Source organism: Micrasema longulum, unplaced genomic scaffold, assembly GCF_059751315.1.
Source record: "Micrasema longulum isolate JH-2025_06_02 unplaced genomic scaffold, ASM5975131v1 h1tg000097l, whole genome shotgun sequence".
In the NCBI taxonomy this organism is placed as follows: Eukaryota; Metazoa; Arthropoda; class Insecta; order Trichoptera; family Brachycentridae; genus Micrasema; species Micrasema longulum.
The window spans coordinates 389,920-417,580 of record NW_028277303.1 but is presented as its reverse complement, the minus strand read 5'-3'; the positions used below and the strand labels follow the sequence as shown (position 1 = coordinate 417,580).

General features: G+C 34.7%; 2 protein-coding genes across 5 annotated transcripts; one reads left to right on the top strand and one right to left on the bottom strand.

The window, feature by feature from the left end:
• The first annotated feature begins 2 nt into the window (after window positions 1-2).
• Window positions 3-8,933, top strand: TTLL1B (Tubulin tyrosine ligase-like 1B). 4 transcript variants are annotated; one of them, XM_088236026.1, is made up of 10 exons: window positions 3-213; window positions 857-1,054; window positions 1,137-1,336; window positions 1,495-1,681; window positions 1,917-2,004; window positions 2,221-2,384; window positions 2,479-2,545; window positions 3,199-3,308; window positions 3,814-3,954; window positions 5,701-8,933. In XM_088236026.1, exons 1-10 carry the CDS (start codon window positions 158-160, stop codon window positions 5,720-5,722), a joined length of 1,233 nt encoding a protein of 410 aa, XP_088092152.1. In that variant the 5' UTR covers window positions 3-157; the 3' UTR covers window positions 5,723-8,933. The 4 variants fall into 4 exon arrangements, with proteins under 4 accessions (XP_088092152.1, XP_088092137.1, XP_088092144.1 ...); XM_088236011.1 differs by having other exon boundaries at window positions 1,803-2,004; XM_088236018.1 differs by lacking the exon at window positions 5,701-8,933 and having other exon boundaries at window positions 1,803-2,004; window positions 3,814-3,987.
• arr (low-density lipoprotein receptor-related protein 6) lies at window positions 2,635-27,633 on the bottom strand. Its single transcript, XM_088235982.1, has 19 exons — window positions 27,241-27,633; window positions 26,878-27,101; window positions 25,942-26,423; window positions 23,767-23,951; window positions 22,866-23,089; window positions 22,287-22,460; window positions 20,214-20,447; window positions 19,884-20,025; window positions 19,616-19,780; window positions 19,363-19,507; window positions 18,948-19,075; window positions 17,741-17,894; window positions 16,737-17,014; window positions 15,778-16,008; window positions 13,017-13,407; window positions 11,757-11,939; window positions 11,494-11,665; window positions 10,223-10,422; window positions 2,635-9,949 (listed from the first exon to the last, which is right to left on the bottom strand). The coding sequence occupies exons 1-19, from the start codon at window positions 27,341-27,343 to the stop codon at window positions 9,001-9,003; spliced, it is 4,764 nt and encodes a 1,587-aa protein (XP_088092108.1). The 5' UTR covers window positions 27,344-27,633; the 3' UTR covers window positions 2,635-9,000.
• Between the last annotated feature and the right edge of the window lie 28 nt (window positions 27,634-27,661).

Sequence of the window (27,661 nt, the reverse complement as noted above, 5' to 3'; positions counted from 1 at the left end):
CACTTGAGTCCACCATTTACAATATGGAAATATTATATCCATGATCACCATGGTAACAAATTTTATCACCACGGTAACCAGCACTAAGAGGTACAAATCCATATAATCATAATAAAGTAGATTTTTCAAGAGTTAGCATATTTATTATTGATAAATAATGAATACAGAAGGTAAAAAAAACACTGGATCAAACCTGTCAACTTTATATGGCAGGTAATAAAAATATGTTTTGTAATGTAGAAAGGTAGTTAAAGCAAATAATCCCTACAGAAGAAACCGGCCAAGGACTTGAGGACCCTTGAGGATGTATTAAGTACATTATTTGAAAAATATATAGTTTGGGGGACATGATGCCTCCAGAATTCAATATAAAGTAAAATATCATGCCTAAATTGATGTAAAAAATAAAATGTATGGTGATACCATTGATATATATGTATACACTAAATGCGCCACTAAGCACCCGTCTTGTGTTCTATTCAACTGGGGTTCCGGAACTTATATTGTATTTGGTGGAAAATAGTGTTTTACGCGCAGCGGTTAGTAAATGTGAAGCAGCGTATAAAGGGTGCAACATATAGCTCTGCATTCACAGTAAACTAGCATAGTTAGTCGTTTTTACTCTACTATATGTTTTGCACGGCAATGTTGGTGTGGCATGACGCAACAATACTCATTTTTAGAACATAAAGATTTTTTCATCCTGGAGTTCTACAGCAGATTACGTCTAAACTATAGAATGCAGACCTGACTTGAGGGGGACACATGGGACTTAGCTGCCGACAGGAAAGCCTGGAGGCATTAGGAGATGCCACATATTATTTATAAAATAAATAATTTTAAATTTTCTCATTAGGATTCCTGGTCCAACAGTAGAACGTACAAGAGTATCATTTTGTACAGATTTAGACAAATCTGTTTTAATAAACAATTTTGAACGTCGAGGCTGGTCGCAAGTTGGCCCTGATGATGAATGGAACTTCTATTGGGCTGGAACACAAACTGTGCGTAGCCTCTTTAGCGTTGAAAGCGGCTATCGTATGAATGATAACCAGTAAGCATTTTTTTTATTGAATAAACCAGTTATGAAACATAACTTCTTCAAATGGTATTCTTTATTGGGCCTAAATTTACAGAATTATCAACCACTTCCCAAATCACTATGAATTATCCCGAAAAGACTTACTCGTGAAAAATATCAAACGATATCGTAAAGAATTAGAGAGAGATAATAGTCCACTCGCTGAGAAAATGGAAGTTGTGTTACCAAATGGGCAAATTGGATCGAGATATGTCCATTTAGATTTTATACCTATTACATTTGTTTTACCAGCTGGTAAGTAAAACTAGTATACTTGTTTTGCCTTTTTAAAAAATAAATGAATTTGTATTTGTCATAATATTTGTAAAAATTTCTCTCCGAGAAAAGCTTTTTAAATCTTAAAAAGATTTATGGTGAATATATGTTATTACAAAAACACACCATGTTTTCAGATTATAACATGTTTGTAGAGGAATATAGAAAATCTCCTCAAAGTACATGGATAATGAAACCTTGTGGAAAATCCCAAGGTGCTGGAATATTTCTGATAAATAAACTCTCAAAGTTAAGGAAATGGTCTAGGGAGGCTAAAACACCATTTCATCCGCAGCTTGCTAAAGAGAGCTACGTAATATCAAGGTAGCTGATAAAATATGTAACAATGTTCCAAAACATGAGCATTTTAAAAATCTTTTTCCAAAACAGTCAATTTATCAGTCACTCAATAATTTATTTCCTAACATTTGAAAAATTATTTAAGGTATATAGACAATCCATTGCTGATTGGAGGGAAGAAGTTTGATTTACGTCTATATGTTTTGGTGACCTCTTTTAGACCATTAAAAGCTTACCTATTCAAACTAGGATTTTGCAGATTCTGCACAGTGAAGTATGACACAAGTCTAACAGAATTGGATAATATGTATGTCCATCTTACAAACGTCAGTGTTCAAAAACAAGGGGTGAGTACAATTCAGTATAGTTACATGACTGATGCTTTACTGTAACACCATTTAGGAACATTTTTGAATTCATCTATAGGCAGATTATAACATCTATATCAATAATTAATTGGGTTGGTGATGGGGAATAGAACCTCAAAAGTAAATAGATTTTGATTTGAACTAAGTACCTATTCTATTATAAGCCGTGATTGATGAAAGGTTTTTCTTTTATAGGGTGAGTACAACAGCCTCCATGGGGGTAAAATGAGTGTTCAAAACTTGAGATTATATTTGGAGGGAACAAGAGGAAAAGCCGTTACAGAAAAATTGTTTTCTGCTATTCAATGGCTTATAGTACATTCATTAAAAGCTGTGGCACCAGTGATGGCCAATGACAGGTAAATTTACCTATTGCAGTCGGCATTACAAGCTTATTTGAAATTTATGTCAATCATAGAAAAAAGACTAATATTTTTAATGGTTGCCTTACAGACATTGTTTTGAATGCTACGGATATGACATCATTATTGATAACAGTCTTAAACCTTGGCTTGTAGAGGTATTTGTATAAGAAACATGTTACTTATAAAACAAATTGTGTACTTGTTTGTTTTGACTAAGGTGCATATTGAGATGAAAAAACGATGGTGCTATTTTATGAAATCTCAGTTTTTTTATTAACGTATGGGTACATATTTGTTTTTATTACAGGGACTCACCAAACTAATTTATATGGCTTGTCGGTGAAGATCCTTTACATTAAAACACATGATTACACTATTTGATAATATAATAATATTCAATAACAATCAGATTTAATTTATTTGCAACAATAATTTGTCTTTTAGCAACTGTTCAATGTACAGTGCCAAATATTATTTGTGCATTTGTTGTGTATTTTTAATACATAAAAACTGTTCTTTGTCAACAAAAAAAACTTAAAATGTATTCCACAGCACGGGTTTCTCAGTGAGGAATACAATATTAATAAAAAGTTTTAAAAATTCAGAAAGCATAAATGTTTTAATTGTTTTTCCAGATATTTAAAATGATTTTTATTGCTTTTTACTTCCCCTGGTTAGCAAGGGTCAAACCCTGTTCTAAGCTCACCAAAACATTATTAAATAAACATAATATACCGCGAAACCATCCAATATCCATCCAAGGCAAAATTGAGTGGTTTCGCAGTACTTATGTGTTTTTGCTCTACAGGTAAATTCATCGCCGTCCTTGACATCAACAACTGTTAATGATAGAATACTGAAATACAAATTGATAGATAATATACTATCTGTGGTAATGCCTCCAGATGGTGTTGCAGAGTAAGTAATATTTTTTAATAATTAGCACTCTTTAAACATATTAAATGATTAGGGGTGGATGTTTTTTGGGATATAGAGAGTATCCTGTTGATTGAACACAGAACAAATGGTGTCACTTTAACTGGAACATATTGGGCTAATCTACTAGAGCAGTTTAAAAGACGCCGTGAAGGAGAAAAATTGACCAAAGGTGTCGTGCTTCTCAGGACAACGCAGCTGTGCACAAGAGCCACGATGCAATGACTGCTCTTCACAAATGTGTCTTCCAAACCCCAAACCACCCTGCCAACTCTAGCCATCAATTTCAGCCTATTTTCAAGACGAAGATAAAACATTTCTTTTCGAGAGTATAAATAAATCAATTGAAAAATTAAGGAACTTGTTACTTTAAAAGGAAAAATATTATCATCTTTCTAATTAACCCCTGCTTCATTTAACCTATTCTGTAAATTATTGGATCTATCCTCGTAGATATGTTTATATAGCAATAATTCAATTTTTTTAGTGTCCGATGGAATAAAGTACCATCACACGAAGCTTTGGGAAATTTTGAATTATTAATGGATGAGGAATTGGCAGCTCAAGAAGAATCTTCATCACATGCCAATAGTACTTCAAGTCGTCTCAAGGCTCATAACAGATGGAAGTAAGGGATACAAGAATAAATCATGGATCATCGGTCATTATCATTTCACCCAGTATGTTTTCCATAGATTTCCATTGGAAATTGCATGTTAAACAGGCATCAATAATGCCATGTAATTACTTTGATTTGTTTTGAATCACAATTTTAAAACAAAGTGTAAAACACACAAATATTCCATCAAGTATAATATTTTTCTAAGTATAAACAGTTTGGCAAGGGCGCATCTTTAAAAAAAAAACACATCATATTAGGTACTTTTTTACATAAGACATAAAATGTTTTATTTATAAAGAAGTTTGTTCTAATAAGACTAAAAATTATTTTTATCTATTTTATTTATTGTACAAATACATTGGATCTTAAACATAAGGCAATGAATCATTCGTGCATAAAAAACATGCTTGATTATTACTATAATCAGTCTTAATTTGCAATGAAAAAAATAATAACATGGCAATTAAAAGGAACTAACAAAAAATCTTCTAAACATAAATACATATTACTCGTAATTTAATTATACTCATTATCTGAATGTACAATAAGATCCAAATATGTAAACTATTTAGAATTTTTCGCTTCAGGCTTAATATTTTATATATATTTTTTAACATTATATTTATTTAATGCACAAAATACGTATCTATACATCATAGCGGTAGGGACTTCTTGAGGTATTTCAATGTTTATAAAAAATAATCCAATTATATTGTTTCAAATAGAGAAACCACATTACGGAACCAATGATTTATAGTAAAGCTATCAAATATGAAAATACAGGCAGACTTTATTCAAATTGAAAAAAGGAGAAATATAATTTTTAAATTTTCATGAAGATGATAAGATGTATTATTTCTCATAGGTTTTGATAGCTACTTTTAAAATTAAAAATATATATAATAATAATAAATTATTAAATAATAATTTTTACTTTTGCTATTTTTTTTATACCCAAAGATAAACGAAACAGGTAACAATATAAAAGCTAATGTATAACTGCCTGTACTATTTGACCTGCTTTTAAATTGGTAAATTAAGTACTCGGTGATTAAAATAAAAATATACAATATTTATCACATGATGTGTATATGATTTAAAATTCTGTGGCATGTTATTATAACTAAAAAAAATCTCTTTTATTCAATTTATTTTCTAATTGTTGTATTTTTTATAACGATACATAACATATTATAGAATACATCTATCTCTCGTTATATAAACTACTTGGTAGGACATTAAAAAGTAAAATATGTATTTACATTTGCTTTGATCTAAAAAGTTATTTTTAATAATAATAATAACACCATGAATTTAGTTTGAAAATAATCAAGAATATATAAGAATTATTGTCATCTCAAGCTTTGGAAGAATAGTTATAGCATAATTGGGATATGAGACATTAAACACTCGTTATTTTGCATTTTTGTTTATATTGAAAATTGATACTTTTTTAAAATAAAAATTTGCATTAATTAACCGAAATATATCAATTTCAATAAATATTTTAAATAGTTGTAAATATTAGAAAATTAAAATCATGTTGGGGTAGAGTGGGGTTCGAACCTCGGACCTCTGATCAGCGAGTCCGGAACACTGGCCACGGGACCACAACCCGGTTAAAAATAAGAAACAATTTTATTTCCCGCATCATTTAATTACAATTTAAATAAATTAGAAGTTTAGAAAAAAAAGAATGATAAAATTGTTTCAGTTTTTAAAAATATTTTTATCTCATGTTTTTTATTTTAGCCCATGTTTGAAAAAAAATTGATGCCAGAAATAACACTAATTAAACAACTGATGTTGGTGTTAGACCTTATACAACTACCCTGGAAATTCCAACTTCAAGATTAATAAAATCTGTACATAACTTGTATTCCACTATAATAAAAATATATAATTTGTTTAGTAAAATTTATTTTTCCGCTTCCAAATTTTTCTACATCAAATCTGTATACGCAATTATTTAAAGTTATAAAACAATTTTTAAACAACCAAGAAGGTAAATAGGTGCGAAGGTGTTAAGGTACCAAGAAGGTGTTTATATTGGTTTATTTCATAAAATGTTCGTTAATCCATTAATAAAAATTTAAGATAAATAATAATTAGCAAAACTAACTATTTATTTCTAAAGTGATTCATATTTTTTTCATTATCAATATACAAAATTTTGAAAGTAAATTTGGAATTGATAAAAATAAATGCATTTTATTATTATTATTAATAATGAAGCGACAATGAGCCTCTACTTTGACATATAGTTTCTTTCTGAGGTGAAATGAGGAGATAAGGAGATGAGGAAATAAGGAGATGAGGAAATAAGGAGATGAGGAAATAAGGAGATGAGGAAATAAGGAGAGTAAGGAGAAATAAGGGGGATGCTACAAAAGCTGCCTTTCCCCATGGCATTCTATTTATCTATCTTGGAAAACGGCTCATGCCAAATCATAGTAGGGTTGGTGCTATGCTAATTGGGCATTCTAAATCTAATGGTCAAAAATAATTAATCGGCGGCCTCCGTGGTGTAGTGGTCAAGACGCTTGATTCACGCACGGAAGGTTCCGGGTTCGATTCCCGGTGAGAACACAAAAATTAAAAAATGTGATTTTTCTCAAGCCTGGGTGCTCTGTGATGTAATTCACCACTGTAATTAGGCCTCCTGGCCTGTTGTGGTGCAAAAAAAAAAAAAAATTAAATAATAATTAAAAATTAAATGTAATGCATTCATTTTAAGAAAAAACACAAACAAGTACCTATTTTATGGTGGAGATAAATTCTTACGTTTACTTAATTTTGACCATTAGATTTAGAATGTCCAATTACTATAGCACCCACTCTAGATTTCAAAAAAAATATTCACAGCAAACAAATACAAAATTTTAAAAAAGAATCTTGTTACAATTATGTATGTTAAACATATAAACTAGGTGAAAAGTAGATTTATGAAATATTGATTGAAAGATTTATCAAAATTATTTGAAAGATGGGATCCAGATTTGTGACAAAGTACATATTATGTATTTTATTTTAATTTAATGTAATTAGAAACATAAAAATATATAAAATCTTTGTTTATAAACTAAAAATAAATTCATTATAAATATAGTCATCTCAATTTTACTTATTACAATGTATTTTTATAATAAAATATATCTTATTAAGTAATATCTACACATAAAATATTAAAGGCACTTATTTTAGGCAATTGTTTGACAAATGAATGATTATAAATCTATACATTTAGTTAATACATATATGTATTATAACAGGTATACAGTGTAATATGGTAATCAACCACTAATTTACTACATATAATTTGTTATTATTGTACGCATTATCTCTTAACTTTATTTTTTATATAAATAAACGCACATCAATATCAGTATCAACTCCGGCCTCTGGCAATTTTTCGGTAAGGAATTATTTGTCAGAAAAAAAAATAAACAGTATAATTAGGCGCATAAAACTGAAGCAAAATCGATCATCAAAAACACTGTTGATCTTGCAATTGTTCGTACAATGATCAATGCGAGAGACGATAATGTATCTAAGGAATTATTAAGCCAAGTACATCGGTTAGGAAATCTGACATTAACAAGTCTAGTGAGAGTTAAAGAAAAATTGAAGATTGCAGTAAATTTTTTTAAACCTATTTCCCAAATTGTATGATTTCTTGCTTTTAACCAGATTACTGCAGATGGGACCACCCGGCACTCGAGATTCAAACCTCAATTTTTCGGGAGCGAGTATTCAGATAGGAATCATTTATGGCTTAAATACTGTTGACATGTTCATCTGATACAGTGAATATAAAGTTAGGGTAAAAAATAAGTGTTGAAGTTAAAGTGATGAAGCGGCCCTTCTATAGTCCGTATGCAGGACCATTCAAGGTCATAAGCAGAGGTGAAAAAGTATTCACCATATTAGAAAACTGAAAAAAGAAGAGAATATCCATTGACAGACTGAAACAATGGAAAGACGAAGTAGAGTTAAAAGAAAACTCAAGGGAGGAAAGAACAGTCAAAACTCCAGGCACGACTACAACAAGGTCAGGCCGGAGGATCCGCTTTCCAAAAAGATTTGCACCCTAATACTCCCCGTCAATCCTTTAAATATTCCCTTCCCAAACCCAATAATCCTACGATAAGTAAGAAGACCCCCTGTGAAGAAGAGGATGCGGCATTGTACATGGGAGATGCCTGCACGAAGGGAGAACGAGTCGCCACTCATCTTAGGACGTTATTACTTGGAAGAGAGGCGTGTGGTGCCTCAGAAGTAGGTACCCCCAGCCGTCGGACAGTTGCAATGTTGGCAACCCAAAGGATCAGTGATGTAGGTAAGATTATAAAAGTACTGACGCACTGATCGCTCGCCCTTCTCTCCACCTCTGCTGCCCGCCACCTACTACCAGGATCAACGATCGTCGTCTTCCGAAATTATTGTTAAATTATCTTGTAAAATGTAAATTCAGTGTTCCATTCTTTCATTGAAATATTCAGATTACTGAATGATGATGTATTAACATCTCATCAATTTTAATGTATTTAATTTTTGCTGAAATAAATAGTCTTCAAATATCATGTAAGTACGACTTCTTTTTATTTATAATATTTGAAGAATAAAGTGAGGGCCACGCGTGAGATGTTGGATGTAGGACTTCCGCCGACTTCCTTCACCATACTTTAGACTGCAGTGCAGGAATAAAAACATCTCCGCTTAGCGTAGGCACGCTGACCGACCTATCTGCAAAGGCAGTCCAACACAACCCCTACAAAAGGCCACAGTATAGTGGAAAACCTCTGATTTCATAGCTAAACCTTATGAATTTCATTAATTTGCACAAGCTGTCAATTATTTCTCTAATATCTTTGGGTCAATTTGAAAAAAAGTGTTCTTTGTTTTCAACAAAGAAATCTTTTTTTCTAAATTACCAGAAACCAGATTGTTACAATTCGCGAATAAATTGCTTTAAAAAAAAAAAATTAAGTGGTAACAAGTACAACAAAACTGTGAATATGGGAAGGCTCTGACAGGAGGATATCGTCTAGGTTAAGAGTTATAGTGCGGGACTGGGGAGGGAGGCGGTGGAAGGGGGGAAAAGTAGGTGGATGAGCGGGAGGATGGTGACGGGGGCGACGGGGGGCAGGGAGTGGGGGGTGGAGCCTCTAAGTACAGGCCTGTACCGAGAAGGGGGTAGGATCCCGCACAGTCAGACTCATCGCATACGTCTGTAGAGCATGGAGTCGGTGGCGGAGGCTGGTTGATGAAGCGGTAGTGACGGTACGGTCGATGGCGAGACACGGCGCTCGAGGGAGCGGTCGTCGCTGGGCTGGGGGGCGGGTTGAGAGGCTCGCGGGGGTAGCGTCCAGCCGCACTCGACCCGGCCGTGAGGGAACCCGAAGCGCCTGTCAGATTCCCTCGGTCATAACTGCTTGTACCAAGTGTCGACATGCGTACAGCTTCGGAATTCTTCGACCCTGATTTAGTGTGACCGTCTAAAGGGGGGCGTACGTTAGTCTTGTGTTGATGAGGCTTCGGGTTCAATGGGTCCCCGCTGCGAGAGTTGATGGGATTGTTCAGCGAGGCGGGCTGTATTTCCGCGATGCAGCACTTGCAGTATATGAAGCCCCAAACTAGGAGGCAGAGGGCGGTGATGCCGACTACGAAGGCTCCTATGATGGAGGCCTTGGAAAGGCCGACGCCGGGGTCGGCGCGGCGTTGAGCGCAGTTGGTGGGCAGCTCATCAGCCCCATCTGCGCAGTGTTCCCAGCCGTCGCACACAAACTTGGCGGGGATGCAGACCTTGGTCCCGGGGCACTGGAAGTTAAGGGGGCCGCTGCAGCAGTTTGACTCGTCATTCCCCTCGGGACACTGTTGGGTGCCATCGCAGACTTGGGAAAGGTCGATGCACTGTTCGTCAGAGCACTGGAATTTGTTTGGGCAAATGTTACAACCCGCTTCGTCAGACCCATTTGGACAATCTACCTGACCATCGCACCTGTAAAAAAAGAGAGCGATATTTTAATATTTTTATTGTTGTGAATAATAATTAAAAATTACTTTTGAATAAAAAAATTACATTACGACAATTTCTACAACTGTATAAATAAACCTAATTTAATAGCATGACCAACATGCATAGTATCCCACATGCGGAGTATCCCAGGGCAATTACAAGGTGGCAATTTAGCAACCCTATTACAGAAGTCATGTTTATTAAGTATTTCAAAAGAAAGTTGTTTAAAACCTAAAGTAAATTATTAAGTGTTACCTCCAGTTACTAGGTATGCAGTCGTGAGCGTGAGGAAATGTGCCAGCAGGAGGCGGGGCGCAAGTGTAGAAGTGGGGCCCGCAGGGGGGGGCGGAGCCACACCGCGCCCCTCCCAATCCACGCACACAACCACACTGCCCGCCCGCCAAGCATACTCCTGCGCAGCCACCCCCCCCCATGCAGGGGTGAGATGTATCCACCTATATTTCAAATAAATTATTATTAACAGTATTTACAAAGGATATATGAAAAATAACATTAATTTGATATGAGCTAAGGTCAATCTTTAAGCAAAATAAGAATAGTTTTTTCTTGTACATAATGGGAAACGTTAATGTAAATATATGTATTAAATTTATATGAAAATTGTATTTAGTAGTAATATTGTATACTTATATTTTTTATCTGAATAAACTAAAAATAAAATGTTTTGCACACTAAGAATAGATAGTTTGAATGCCCAAACTTTTATAACAAATAATTTAATCGAATGACGACAAATGTATGTTTGGGTCGAATTGATACATCACTTGAAACGAACAATCAAAACAAATCTTCAATATTGAGTCCTTCGTTTAATGATACTAGAACTGGACACAGCGCCAATGCCAACGAGGCCAAGGGCGGCGGCTACAAGTCTGAGGACACCTACCAGAATGCCGAGTTCGTGTTCCTGGATATCCACAATATCCGAGTCATGCGTGAGAGCCTCTGGAATCTGAATGAGCTACGCTTCCCGGCCATCGACCAGAACCACTGGCTCAGCGGACTGGAGGCCACGTGTTGGATGAAGCACATCAAGTGCATCCTCGCCAGTTTAATGATTTGGGAATGACAGAAGAGAAGGGACTATACTAAATTATTACTATGACTGCTCCCTGCACTAGATGCATCAATTAAATCCCAACACCAATTTACATAACTGGATTTATATAAATGAAAGCCCTATCGCCCGCAATTCCACCTCGATCCCAAGAAAAACTACCTTTCCAACAGGGTGGTTTTAGATTGGAATAAATTGTTAAGGTTAGTTGTCCATTCCATGTCTGTCAACCAGTTCAAAAACTTTTTGGATTCTTTTTTGAAAGAAGAACACAGACAAAAAACAGAACACGAGATATGGGCACATCAGCAAAGACTGCCTGCCTATAATAATAAATTATATTCTTTCAAAGTAGGGTAGTAGTTATAGTATCATTATCTCCTATGCTACTTTATTTTTTGCCAAACTTAGTAATTTTGTGTTATAAATTATAATTAAAAGGGGTTACCTTGTACACAGCTAAAGCATCATTAATGTAAGGGGCATGTAGCGCAGGGTGTGCTGGGGCATCCTTTTTGTTGAGGGGAAGATGCATCATTTGTCTCTCTCCATCGATCCAGTACAGGGTGCCCGATAGCACGGCTAGTGACATCACTACACCACCCTTCCATATGATTCTCCTGCAAATGGTGTTTGAAAAAAGTATTTTTCAATAGCACAAAGCATCATACATTTTTAAAAATTCAATAATTATTATAAAAGTAAAAATACCTATTTTCACCATCCAAAGAAGAAGCATGAATCTGTTTGGCACTCGCCCAATACACAGTGTCAGTGTAAGGGTCCACAGCCAGAGCAGTGATGTTGGGGGCGCGAGCTATTTCGAGGCGCTTTACTCCGTCCATTCCAGATCGAAACACGGCTCCAATGCCTACATCAGCCCAAAACAGATACCTGCAAATATGTATTCATCGTGTAAACAATGAGGAAGTAGTGGTTTATCAAAAAACACATCAGACCGGTGAAACATAACTGACAGGAATCAAAGAAAACGTGGGTTTAACTGATGTTTATTGTATGCACCTCTGACTTGCAGGCATTCTATGACATCATTTGACATGGTCGGATTAATTTGTAGAAACGAAAAACAGTTTGTTTTTGTTTCTGACTTTTAAAAGTTGAACCCCATACAATTATAATTTGTACCAGCTAAACATGGCTACCCCAGATACCTGTTGACGGTTGCGATCATGTTCGCCTATGGTTGCCGCAACAACATAACAACGCCATAATTTATTGGCTATTACAAACACGCGATCACATAAACCTGTGACGTAGCAAAGTACTTAATTTTTATTAAAACCATTTTTATTATTTTTTTCATACATTTTTGAGAAACTTTGCTATACAAAGGCTCTAATTTTTACACTATGCTGGAAAGAGTTGATCAACACTTCAGAACTCAGGTAAATCAGTGTATATCTAATGAGGGCACCACTTGCTAGATAAAAAATTTTAAAAAGTGTAATTTTAAATTTCCAATTTCCAACGAGAAAAAATAATAACTATATTATCGTTTATTTTATTGACCCTTCAGCAAATCAGACAGTTCAGCAAATTATGCTGCCGCACCCTGTATTTGATTTACATGAAATATACATTTAAACTTATTATTTTTCAATATAAAGCTTATATTTGAAGCACTAACTTTGTGGTTATTCATTATAATAAAATAAATAGAACAACTTTATTTGAAACCACTAATTTTTATTTTTCACCAACCGGTTTCAAAGCAAACAAGCTTCTTTGTCAAGGTTTACGTAACCAAAGAAGCTTGTTTGCTTTGAAACCGGTCGGTGAAAAATAAAAATTAGTGGTTAAAAACAAAGTTGTTCTATTTATTTTATTATTATTTTTCTTTTATTGTTATTATTAATTTTTTTATTGTGCCTATATCTATTTAGTATCAGACTGGTCTGGTAACATTTATCTGACAGTCCAACATTACCCCCATTTCAAACAAACACCTACCTCTTGGTCTGGTGCAGCGCCAAGTAGCGGGGCATCAGTCCTTCCCCCTGCACCACGATGCCCGGCGTAGAGACATTGTCCAGCCGCGTCACGTTGATGGAGTCCGCACAGGAGACGTACAGCGCGCGGCCCACCGCGTCTAACGCCAGGTCGCCGGGCGCGCGCGGCCCGGCCATCAGGAGCGTGGTGGTGGCGCCGCCGCCCTCCGGCGCGCGCCGCAGAGCCCCGCGCGCGTCCAGCCAGTAAAGGCGGCGCGCGCGCGGATCCCACTCCAGCGCGCGGGCGCCGCGCGGCCCGCCCGCGCCCAGAGCCGCGTCGGGGCACTCGGCCGTGCCGAGCATCACTCGCCCCACGCCGTTGCGGTGGCTGAACATTATGAACTCCGTCGGCGCTAGAAATTACATTCGGTCATTACTATTTACATCATTTCAATAACGTTTTGAATATGTCCAAATGTTTGCAGACAGGGAAAATGCTTGTAGAAAGGCGAACATTTTTGAGAAAAAAATATGGAAGTCTAGGCATTTGGATTTTAGCTCTTTTACTTCACAAAAGTCAACAGATAGAAGAGTTGAGGAAATTTGAATGTTTAAACATAGGCAGAATGGTGAAATATAGACAGTGTGTAAAGTAGACACTTAAATCATCTGATGCCAGATCATAAGCCATGTAAATGCCTAGACTTCCATATTCCCTTCTAAAAAAAGTTTTCCCTCTCTGTTGCAATAAATTACACATTTCTTATTTTGTAATCTTTTATGTCATCCAGTAGATACATTTCTGTTTTAATACGTATTAGAAATTAATTAGGAACAACTGGAAGAAATTACCAGGGTCAATAACTCCACAATTTGGTTATGTATAGGGGAACACGGCAAAAACAGGCCAATTGCATCTTTTCAATTTTTGAGATATTAATGATGCTTATTTTTCTCCTGAATTGAAGTATTATAGAATGTTTTGTTTTAGAAACTAACAAAATTGGACTCCTTGTTTCATAAATTGAAGAAGGCTATCAGAGGCTCACAGATCAGAGGTCCAATGTTTTAATCCCGCTCTACAATTTGATTCCCATCTCTAGCACAGTTATTTACGACTTTTATGGTTTCAAAATTGAAATATTTGGGTAAATAATAAGAACCCAAATATCTATCCATGTAAAAAAATCAATAACATTTTAATATTTTTTATAACATTTTTTTTTGGCCAAACTCAGATGACACTGTGGCCATAAACCCTTTATAACCCTTTTTAAACCTCTTAAAAAAGATCAGTTTATTGAGATATCAACCTACATTATTTATTTATTTTATTTACAAAAAAATAGAGTCATTCATCCTTAATATACAGATTTTTAAACATAAAAAGGCTAGTTAAATTACATAAATTAAGGACTCAAAACAGGTAAATAAGGTATACTGTGAGCGTAACTACTGGCATATACCAAAGTATAAAAATATTTTTCAATATTTACACTAAAAAAACGAAGTAATGTTTATTATTAACCCACTATTATTTATACAGGGTGTCCCAGAAATCAACGTCAACCCGGAAACTGGTGATAGGCCAAGTCGTGACAGTTATCAGAAAAATATAAAAAAATAATTTAGTAAAGTACTTTTCAAATTATAAGTATCGAAAAAAAAATCGGTAAAACTGACACCCTGTGATGATTTTTCAATTCCTGTGACTACAAATATTAACTTATCAAAGATTTTTTTTCTGTAATGTAACCACGAATAGCCCTTCTGTAAATTTCAGTTTAAAATTATAACATTACTGCCTCAGTTTTTAATAAAATGTTAGATTTTTGCCCAACATTGAATTAATAATAATTTTAATTTAAATATATTTTTCTGATAACTGTCACGCAAGTCGTGACAGTTATGATAACTGTCACGACTTGACCTATCATCCGTTCCCGGGTTGACATTGATTTCTGGGACACCCTGTATATTTAATACGTGAACACAGATAATCATACCTAAATATGGGCAAAAATGCTAAGAAGTGTCTAAGAAGCATGTTAATTTTTCTTTACACTAAAGCTACTAATATGAAAAAGTAAGACAATAAAAAAATATATGTATTATTTGTTCCGTCCGTTCATTTATTTTGCCATATGCGATTTTTATATAAATTTGTATGGAGTAAACCGGATAAATACTTTTTTCTGTTGAATGCAAACCTTGTCATTAAAAACTGAATCTGAGATGTACATCGGAGTCAATGGACATCACATCGCTCGAGGTATTGTTTATACATCTACCTATGAAAAATGTGTTTTTGTGCATCATATGAAATATCAGTCATACGCGCTCACTAACCTACTGCCTCTCTTTAGGTAAAGAATGCATATATTAAATTGACAAAAATTCTAAAATGAAAAAAAAAACCATAAACATTTAGTATTTGAATGTATCATCCGTATCAGCCAGCAATCCGTATCAGCCGTATCAGCCAACAATATCTGTTAAGTGAACTCGCATTTTCAAAAGTATTTTTAATTTCTCATTAAGATAACACAATAATTTTGTTCAATTTCGTTAATTGTTCAACAAAATATACTTAAATATTTTTTCAGAATAAAATGAAGTAATTTTCCTTTTTGTTATAAATAAAACATGATGTAAAAAAAAATCTATCTTCAAAAAGTACTTTGTTTTATTGTACTCCTGAAAAATTTTAAAAATGTTCCTCAACAGATATCCGGTGTAACGATGATATGTACATTTGTCATACTGTAAAAGTCAGTGTTTACCTGAACAAGTGGTGTTGTCCTTGTTGAGAGTATAATGGGTGGGACAGGCACATCTGTAGCCAGCGGGGACAGCCAAGCACAGGTGTGAGCAACCTCCATTGTTAACCAAGCAGGGATAGCTCCTCTCTTGCTGGGTGTGATGATACACAACCATATCGGATATTTGTTCTATCTTGGAGTAAATGGTACTTCTATTGCCACCCGTTAACTTTGATGCTCTTTCGATGTGTCCTGAAAGAGTAATACATAGCAATATTTCCTATTAAGAAACTTATTGAGTAAAAAATTTTAAAAATAAAATAAGATTTCCACTAAGTGGACTAAAGTCAGTATTAAAACATGTAATAAATAATATTATATCGTCCATGCAACTGTTATACCGTCAGTCTTACTTGGAAAACTCGTAAACCCCAAACTCACTTTTTTCTTTTTGTTATTTGAAGCCCTAATGGAAAACGTCATAATACCAGCTTTTAACATTTGTGGATTTACGAGTTTTACAAGTTATGACTATATGTCATTTACAAAATAAATACTTTTTTAATTTTTTCGGTATATTAGTGATTACCCACTGTTTTGCAAAATGCTATAACCCAGAAAAATTGTTTGAATGTTTTTTTTTTATTAACTTCTATGTCTTAGATTTTAATGAAACGGAATGTCATAAGTCACAAAATCATTTAATGCATGTATAAAATGAAATACATACGATGTTTCATTATATTCGAGATTATGGGGAATTGTTAAAAAAAAAACTGAAACTGGTAAAAAATATTATTATTTATGAAGAAAAGTTGTTTTTTCACTCTACTGTAAAATTTGTAATTTGTGATTTGACATATTGCATAGACTATATATAATAAAATATATACAATATAATATATAAAAAACATATGTATATAATAAAAGTCTGAACTAAAGTCAGTATTAATATACATAAAGTAAATAATATGTATTACCCGTGTCCCAGTCAGACCAGTAGATGTAGTTCTCATACAGGGTTAAAGCATACGCCATTTTAATATTATCAGAGATCAAGGTTTTTCTATTGGTTCCATCCATGTCGGCCATTTCTATGGCGGAAGGATCTAAAGTGATCCAAATAATTTTCCGTTTCTCTAAGTCCAGGACGAGCGCACTGGCACGCCCTATTTGGTCCAGGAGAACGGTTGGTTGCGATCCATCCATTCCGGCACGTTTAATGCTCTTAGAAGCCCATTCTGACCAATACATATATCTGAAATAAATAATTTATAAGTTACATTCATCATCATTTCCTTACGAAAAGTTAACCAGCTTTCTGCATCAGATCCAGTCCAGGGCCTATGAGATATTACAGTGAAAACCTTCTGTTTCAACACATATATTATGTTGACCTTGCAGGAATTGAATTAGGCATGGTTAGCCAAGACAATAAACAGTGAGGCGGGGCTAATCTCTACTGTTTTATTTTTCAGGATTTTACCTGAATAGCCATCGAGTCAAAAATACTCATTCAGGGTTCTGTTTTTTTTTCACACACAGAACAGCATCCTTCGTTCTACCCAGACACAGGAAATATGTTAAATGAGGAAGTTAAGTGGTTTTTAAAAAAATAATATTTGTTAAAAGACTATCAAACTAAGCCATATTTTTTTATGTATCGTATTATCATCGCTATGTTTTGTAATTTTGAAATTACTCCGCCCGTGACGTTACTAGTTGTCGTCGGTGAGTTGTCCTGACTGGTGAGTCAGCTTCCCGGAAACCTATTACAACACTGCAGTTGTTTGGAAGAAGTTGTGATGTAGTTAATTTTTATTCATTTTTCATACACTTTCGAGAAACTTTGCCATGGAATTAAATGGGCTAATTTTTACCGCGTGTAAGGAAACATTTTTTTTCCAATTTCCCATACCACTGAACTTCCTCATTAACTACATATTAAACAAGAAATGAGAGTTAGTAAGAAAATAATAATTACCCTTCACTAGGATCCAACTGAATACTCTTGGGTTTCCTCAAGCCTTGCCATATCAGTGTTCGTCTACTGGTTCCATTCAGGCGAGAAACTTCAATACGATGTGCGACCATGTCAGTCCAGTAGATATTATTACCAGACCAGTCAATAGCCAAACCTTGAATGATACAAACATTTTACTTTTAATCTACCTACACTTATGCTTAAAAACATTGAAATTAGTGAAATTTCTTGATGGAAATATTAAATTAACATTGAATAAAATTTACTGACAAAAATCAAAGTATTTAATACTAAAAAATAATCATTCCCTAAACACATATGTATTTAGAAAAACACCTTCAACTATTAACACAACTACACAATTTAGATTGAACTTTATGGACTCCAGACATTTCCAGCACAGGTGACATCTATAAGCCAAGTAGCTGGTATTTTTTTTTCATTTGAAGATATCTCTTTTTACATGTCAGTAAAACACAAAACTTTTTATCCCAAATTAATTATAAATATTTAAGGATCACACTTGTTACAATAAATATTTAAATTAAAATCAATTATGTTCTGTGTAATTATTACAATGTAAAGTTATATTATTATCTGTGATACTTCATAAAGAACTCACACGAGAGGTAGTATCTTACATGGTCAAGTTTAGTGCAGGACATTGGTAAAATAAACCAAAGCAGGATTCAAAAAGCCGAACACTCTTCTAGTGGAACGGAAGGCCTGTCAATGACCGTCAACAGGCCGGCCTCTTCTGAAGAGCTTGAAGTGGTTTCCTCTCCACAAGTTTCCCCAATACACTTCTAGAGAAGTTCTTGATTGGGCCACTATAGAATATCCCTCCTGATCCCAACACTTATAAAATAGAAGCTTATTAAAAGCAGAAAAATCCACTTTTATGAATTTAATGAATGAATTATAAACCTTGCACATAAGCAAGGTAAATAATAAATGCAACTCTCACATGAATTTTTTTTTTATATATATTTATATAATCAAATGGCATGACAGTTTGAGCCTTGGTATGGGCTCGCATGTTAACAGGCTAAATTGGATTGCATGAATTACGTTAAATTTGTAAGGAACAATGCAAATAATTTTTAATTAAATGCCATGGTAACTTTTCCAAATTCTAATATCAGAAAAACGTAACTAGGTATAACAGTATTTCTGGAATGTTTTATATAATCTTTTTATGTATTACCTTCTACGTCACTAGTCCACTCAACAATCTTTTCAGCATTTGAGCCGTTAATAGCGCATCTCCCAATACTGTGTGACTTTGGATCCGCCCAATACAGGCATCCATCTGCAATGTGTACTGCCAGGGCACTGTAATAGAAGACACATAATTTTTTTTTTTTTTTATTAAAAAAATGAAAATATTTGCGTTCTCATGATTTACCCAAATATTGAGATTTTGGGGGCATTTTTAACGAGTTGTAAATACCTCACTATTAGTAGAGTGGGGTTCGAACCTCAGACCTCTGATCCGTGAGTCCGCAACATTAGCCACGGGACCACAACCCGATTCACAGTAGTTTTACATATTATTTCTCTTCGAGATTCATTAGTCTTTTTTTGTGTTTCTAGTTTGAATTAAAATTATGAGTACTCACCTCGCTTCTTTAATATCTTTGATGGGAAGAAAAGCATCGTTGTTTGAATTTTCAATACTCAGGCGACCGATTTTATCTTTTTTAGCGTATAATAGAAAGGCTGATGGTTTAACACATGTTTTGTTATCTTTGCCTAGTTCTAAGCCTAAAAAAGGAAAAAGATCAGAACATTATTCAGCCATAATCAGAAGTAACATTAACATAATAATAAACAATTTTTAATTAAAAAAAAAAAAACATTCTCAATTCTTACCTATAGGACAGTCGCATACATAATCTTTGGGTCGATTAAAACATAAATGTGAACAGTTTCCATTGTTAGTGGAGCAGGGATTACTCCCAATCGGTTCACCTAATTTAAAGGCAGTAAGACCCATAACATCAGGCAATTGTTCAACGATATATTCTCTTTCATCACCTTTAACAGAAATTAACAAAAAGTTTAATTTGGCTCTCGAGATGAAGAGAACTTTAGGTGTACAATACTAACAATTTTGAGGTAATTTCAAATGGCAACTCACCAGTAACTTTATGGACTCGATTTAAGCTCCTCCTTTGCCAGTCAGTCCAGTAAAGATAATCCCCCAGCAAAGTTAGCCCAAAAATATGCGGAAGATTATCACTTAATATTTCTCTGCGATCAGTTCCATCCATATTAATCACCTTAAAAAATATTATAATTAGAGAAACATAATATACTGAGAAGGTTTTACAAAAATTTGCATATATAAATTGACCAAAATGCCCTCATAAACATAAAAGTTTTTAATAAAATAAATAAAACAATTCATTCCATTTTGTCCATTGTTGTTAATAGCAACATGAATATTTCTGAAGCTATTGATAACTACCTCAATCTTATGTGTTTGTGCATCTCCCCAATACAGTTTCTTTGTTTTAATATCAAGGGCGATGCCATTGGGCCATCCGAGGTGATCTGACACTAGCAGAGTGCGGTCGCTGCCATCCAGAGAAGATCGCTCTATTTTAGGTCTCTTCTCAAACCAGTCGGACCAGAATATCCACCCCAGAGAAGGTGCAACAGCTATAGCTCTTGGATCATGTAAATCCTCATTTATTAACACCTGCAAAATATTAAAATGTGACATTATGGGTAAAGTGAATAAATAAAGTACTTTTTTACACTGAGATCCTAAAAATAAGCGGAAAATCCATATTACCAGAACATTATTAGTGTTCTGGACGCGTAATAGAGAATAATAAAAATGCAAATATATAATCAAATAATTAGGTAGAACCTCCGGTATATGTACAGAACTGAGTGCTAGGCTCTCAATAAAGATAAAGTATTCACTTTCGAGCCTGGCCTCAGTATTACCGGGGTAAAATATAGCTAGAAACATATAAAATGTAATGTAAAATAAAAATTATGATCATCATGTTGTGCGCGTCGCGTCTGCCGAGGAAAAGCCCGTACGAGCGTTAAACGCCCGTATTTACGCCACCTGCGGCCGGCGGCATGTAGCGAGTGGCGGGGGAGAGCTACCCCCACCACTCCCAGGCAGCCGGCGTGGGTGGGACGGCTGACTCGGTCGGTTACACGCCTAATAAATTTATTTATTATTTGACACTTTATATACATATACAATAAATATACATATAAGGGCGGGCATATTGCCTTAAGGCAATTTCTTCCTACCTACCCAAACCGTTCAGTTTGAGAAAATTATAAATACATGGACATATTGAATCTTACAATTTTATACAAAAATTAAAAACAAAGATTAACAAAAATAAATATAAATATAAAAAAAAAAAAAAAAAAAACACTATACTATGAAGAGAGGAGAGGGGATGGGAAGGAAAGAAGAAGGATAAAGGAACAATTTAAATATTTAGATAGTGACATTTCAATCTTGACTTAAATGTAAATAAAGAAGGGGCGTCTCTAACATTAGTGGGTAGATTATTCCACAATCGAGCGGCTACTACTGTGAAAGAGGAGGCAAAAAAATTAGAGCGATGACAGGGTATTAAAAGGGTTCTCTCGTTACTAGAACGAAGAGATAGTCCGTGTTGTGAAAGAGGTTGGATGAGCTCTCTCAGATAAACAGGCGAAGTTGGATTATTTAAAATATTGTGAAGAAGTGATAGAATGTGAATGTTTCTTCTATGCCTGATACTGAGCCAGTGTAGTTGCGTGCGATACTCGATTATGTGTAAATTTAGTTGAGTTCCTAACTCTGAACAGTTCAGACGTGTTTTATTCCATTCTCCGCCCTGTTCGCCCTCCTGCACTTCGCTCTTCGCTCCGCTCTGCCTGCTGACTGCGTTCGCCTCTCTACACCACTTGGACCAGGTGGAAAGTCCTTTTCAGGGCTATTGAGGTTGACTTGCGGTCGGCGCAGCTGTGCCCCTACCTTCCGACTTTGTCTTTGACTCTGTCTGGGAGGGCGGCTTCCCACTTATGCCGGGAAGCTTGACTGCGGCAGACGCGGGTGACGAACCAGCGCACAAACACGTGGTAACGCGTACGTTACAATTAGTATATTTTAAGTACCATACATTGGAAATGCGGGGTACTTACGCACAATCCATATGATGCAAACAATAGTGATATGCAAAATTATAACTATTAAATAAAGTAATATACTAACCATCTGCATTATAATATTTCTATAATATGAATTAGAGTTTATTAAAAATTCTTCATGGCTAAAAACGTCATTATACCTAAACTGTAATAAAATCCATGTTTTTAAAAGTGTTTAAAGCTAGAACTATGTAAATACCTATATCCAAAATATAAACAATCTTTTTAAAAAAGTGTACATACATCAAGGTGAAATAATTGTATTCATTTATGTCACAATAATAATTGTGGCCAGCATTTATTGTAGAAATCATACAGTTTACTGTCAATTTTTTTTCTCCAATAATTTGAATGTAGTTATTAGACTAACCTTTCTGCTGGAGCCATTGAGGCGTGCTGTGGAGATGGTATCTGCCTCGGGGTCGGTCCAGTACAGATTCCCAGCTACGCTATCAACTGCCACTCCATCCGGGCTGCCGAGCTCTCCTGATATTACAACTGTCTGATTGCTGCCGTCAATATGGGATCGGGATATTGTTTTTGCCTGATAAATACAAGTTCCATATTTATTCTCCATCAAATAAAATAATTAACAAAATACACTTTAAATTGAGAAGTTAACAACTACATTGCAACGTCAACAATAATATTCAAATGCTGGAAGGCCTAAACCACCATTTAGAAAAAGGTATATTATAATGGATGCTGCAATACAGTTTTTGAGATGTGAAAAGAAAAGTGGTTTAATTTCCACAATCATATGAAAATACACCGAAAAGGGAGTTAAATGTATATCGTTTCCCATTCTTTAAATGAGTTTCGATGTATTTATGGAAACAAATGTGTGACATTTGGTTTTTATTGAGGACGCTTATAGCAAATGTTAATTTATGTAATTATTACAAAAAATATTTTCTAGAAATACATAATAGATTGAGCAAATACTGACATCTTCATCTGTCCAGTATATGTATCCCTGGATGGAGTCATAAGCCACACACATGGCGTGCTTGATACCGGTAAGGGGAAGGGGGAAGCAGGTGAAGTCTGGAGAGTCCAGGGAGATGCGGCAGATGGCGCGGCGCTGTACCAGGACCAACTGTGACTGGGGACCATCGGCACACAGCCATTTTGTGAGCAACTTCACCCCCGTCGGACATGCACATGTGAATCCTAGAAGAAACATAAATATTTGTCATTACCATACTTCAAACATCATGAAAAAAAATTATGCCGGAAGTTTAAAGCCACAAGGTACTAAGCGAGCAGCTTAAAGCTGATATGTTAAAATTTCACATATCACTAATCTCCTTATGGTGCCATCCGCAGCCGCTCTGAATAAGGATTTGGAGCTACAGTGGAACCACTCTCTTAAGTTTTAAACCCTTTGATCCATGAAAATTTATTTGAATTGCTTTTTTTTACGATTAAGTAAAATCCCACCAAGCCACTTTGTGTGGCCTGTTGGTGGTGGTTTTGAATTTTTATTTATGGCTTCAGAACAACGTATCATTCCTGTTTTTTTTTTTTTATCTGCATTAATGAAAAAAAATATATATAGGTTCGACTCTCTTCTCCTTCGTGAACTAGATGATCGAGATGTGAGAAACATATCCCTAGTTCAATTATTCCGATCTTATCAGTACGACTGAGTCTTTCGCGAACTACACACTTCTAATTCTCATTTAAGAGATGTATGAGTTATTTTACACCATGACAAATTTATACTGTCAGGGATCAAAAGGTTGAGCTAGAAGATATGTCATCTTCCTGCACTGCGTATTACTGATAGTTTCTTATATATTTTTTATAAATTACATTAATTAAAGTAATAATTTTAGTTTTGTTACCTGGAGGTTCAGGAGCTAGAAGACAGAGATGCGAACAGTTGCCGTTGTTGTAGTAGCATGGGTGCGGTGTGGGAGGGGGCGGCTGCCTTCGGGGGTCCCAAACTATGATATCGACGGGAACCAACTTGGACAGGGTGAGGTTCTTAATGGGACCCTCTGTGTCTATGTCCCATGAATGAATAGACCTAAACAAAATTTGAACACTGATTGTCTTGTTTATTAGTAAGATAAGTTAAATAAATAAAAAATTTAAGTAAGCAGTTTTACGTCAGATATATCTTTCTATCATCAAAATTTAGATGCCAAAAAACTTGTACTGAATTATATAATGTAATTGCTCAGGTCATTTAAAAAAGATATTTAAATATTATACTAATAAGACATTTTACAAATATATTCAATTGCCCAACATCTATTGACAAAATATGTATATTAAATTCCGGTACAAATAAACAATATTGGGCGTATCTTAAATTTAAATATTAGATTTTGGGGGATCATTGAAATATTTTAACATAGTTATGCAGAAAGCAGCCAGCCATAGAAAAGTGAAACTGAGATAATAGCATGTTGGTGAAAACGGTGAATAATCAAATCTACACAACAGTTGGAATGTTTTTGACTTTGAAAAATGATAAACTATGAATACATTTGTTTTTTTATATTTCAAACAAGTATATAATAACGTATTTGACCAGATTTAGTAGTAGTTTTAAAGTACCGTAAGATTTTTCTAAAGTTGTGGGTGTTTTCTGCAAATTGAGAAATGCCGCTTTAAAGATCAACACTATTTTTGGAAGGTGATTATTACAATTTTTTGTATGAAAGCGGCCTGGCTGTTTTTAGCAGAACATAGAATTGACCTTACTGCATCCGATAACACCAATATCTTTTTTTTTTTTTTTTTTTTAATTGTGGACTGGCTGCTTTCTGCATAACTACGTTAATTTATCTCTAAACTTGTCATTTGGAGATGTCTGTCTAATGAAATGGACAATCAATATATATTGGCGGCCTCCATGGTGTAGTGGTCAAGACGCTTGACTCACGCACGGTAGGTTCCGGATTCAATTCCCGGTGAGAACACAAAAAAAAAATCAATGTGATTTTTCTCAAGCCTGGGTGTTCTGTGATGTAATTCACCACTGTAATGGGGCCTCATGGCCTGTTGTGGTGCAAAAAAACAATATATAATATTATACACCCACTGTGTTTATATGATGTCTTAACGGATATAATAATTTTCCTAGCCACACCAAGTCGTCCATAGGGCACTGCATATAATTGTAGCATCCCGATTATTTTTGTTACATAGAAGGTGTCTTACACTTCAGGTGCCAACAATGAAATATTGCAGTGTAGAACCACTGTGTGAAACGGCCGCATGACGTAGCCAACGAGTCAAAAATGCTCGTCCAGAGTTCTGGTTCTTTTTAATTCCAGTGTTTTCATATTACACAGAATAGATAGTAATATGAAAACACTGGAATTTACATGATGTATAATCTGTAGTGACCTACCAAAGTTTCGGACAATAAAGCTAATTTCGGTCGCGGTTTTTAGGCCAAAAATCGGCCGATACTTTGGCTCAGCGGAAACCCGCAGTCGAGGTGTCAGATTATATTCGGCAGTACTCGTGTGCGTCTTCAGGGTGTGAAACGGCCACATGACCCGTGATTTTTTGACTATAGTAAGTAGTTCTAAGATCATTGATATTTATATTTTTCGTTCCTTTATCGTAACAAGTTAATGTTCCAATAGCGTACATTGAAGAACTGTTACATATAAGTTATATGTATAAATAAATCAAATTTACTCATTAACTTTATGTCTTTTATTTCGTTGTATATTTTATTTGACACTTATTTTAATTGACTTGTTAGGTTTAACAATAAAAATGCCTAATTTTGGGAGTTTTGAAGTGACTTTTAACTTATTTAAATAAGTTTCGGTTTTGGCCGAAGCTAGAATAGAACCCGAAATATCGGTTTCAGTTTAGGCTGAAAATCTGACATCGTAAGGTTTAAGCGATTATGTTACTTTTATATTTTTCTTTTACTCACCCTTTTACTTGTAAATTAGTAATGTATTAATAAAAATGTCGAATCAACCCTCATCTAATGTAAACATCTTTTGGGCGCAAGTATATTAAAAATAAAATATATTGATACTAACCAACTTTGCCAATCTGTCCAGTAGAGTTTATTATTGAATAAAGTTAATGCAAAAGCATAAAGTAATCCTTCTTTAACTATGTTTTTTCTATTTTTCCCATCAAAATCCATCACGTCGATAAACTTTAACTTTGCATCGAGCCAATAAATTTTTTCAGTGTCATAATCTACTGTGAGGCCGTTTGGCCAAAAAATATTTTCAGTAACGATAACTTTTCTAGTTTGGGGATCTCCGTTCATTCCTGCCCTTTCGATTTTCGGGACTTCACCCCAATCAGTCCAAAAGAGCAATCCTTTCATGGGAGCGACTGCTATAGCCCTCGGCTGGTCGATTTCTGACCAAAAGAGAACCTTCCGGTATGTTCCGTTAATGGAGGCAACTTCGATTCGCATAGTTTCTCCATCGGTCCAATAAAGTTTTTGCGTATACCAGTCAATAGCCAAACCATTCGGAGTATTAAGACCGCTGGTAACAACCCCCACCTAAAATTAACCAGAAAATAATGTCTGCAGCAAAGATAAAAATACTTATTATATAAAACATTATTGAGAAGGGAATATGGAAGTCTATCAAAAAAGTCAACAGATGGAAGAGTTGAGGAAATGTGGATATTTAAACATGGGCAGAATGGTGAATGTTACACAGTGTGTAAAGTGGCCACTTAAACCAGCTAATGACAGGTCATAAGCCCTGTAAATGCCTAGACTTCCATATTCCCTTCTCAATAATGTTTTCCCTCTCTGTTGCAATAAATTTAAATATGAGCAACTCCCTAGGGAGAAAATCCAGCCAGTATGCAAGCATTTGGACATACTCAAACATTGTTGAATAAAAATACTTGATTTAAAATTGAAAAAGATTAAGAAAATTGCGCAAATGTATTTTTTTATTAATCCCATGCAATGTATTCAATAAGATATTTGGTTATTGCGTTACCTTTTCTCCTGTGTAAGTGCCATTGTATGTTACGCATTGTATTGTTTCTAGTTCATGATCTGTCCAACAGACTAACTGGCCTTCGTTGTAGAAGTCTACTGCATAGCCCTCCTCTAAATTTAAGACTATAGTGACTACTTTTCCTGCTGGAGTTGTGTTTTTAATGCGTATATCGTGAGCTGTCGTGTATAGAAGTACCGGGCCGTTGGATGACGATGAATAACCTGATAAAAAAAGAAACAACAAACGAATGGTATTTAGGTTCGTAGAGGCATTGTAATGAAAGCATAAAATGTTGATATTACATAAAGAAAACAACAAATAATACACTTATTCGCAGTAATAACGATATGTGTTTCTTACCGTCAGCATTTCCAAATGTCATACATAGTAATGACAAGGAAAGAAGGAAATTTACTTTGATGCAAATATAAATAACCGTCCATATACGACGACTAATATTCATTTCTCAGGCCCAAAGTACTATTTCATCAGTATCATTTGTATTATTTATATTTATTTACATTTCCGAACATTAGCTTGCAAATGTCTTTCGAGGATTTATATGTCCAATGGCCATAGAACTCACAAACTTCAAAACATTTCATATCTTCAATGAGGAATTATAAAGAAACCAAATATAACTAATACACACTTAAAACGATAACATTTGATAACAAAATAAATTTATTGAAATAATGTTTACTGTTATTTCGATACGCCAACCATTCCCATTTTTTAAACCATAGATTTCATAGATGGTTTTTGTTTTCTGTTAGATTGT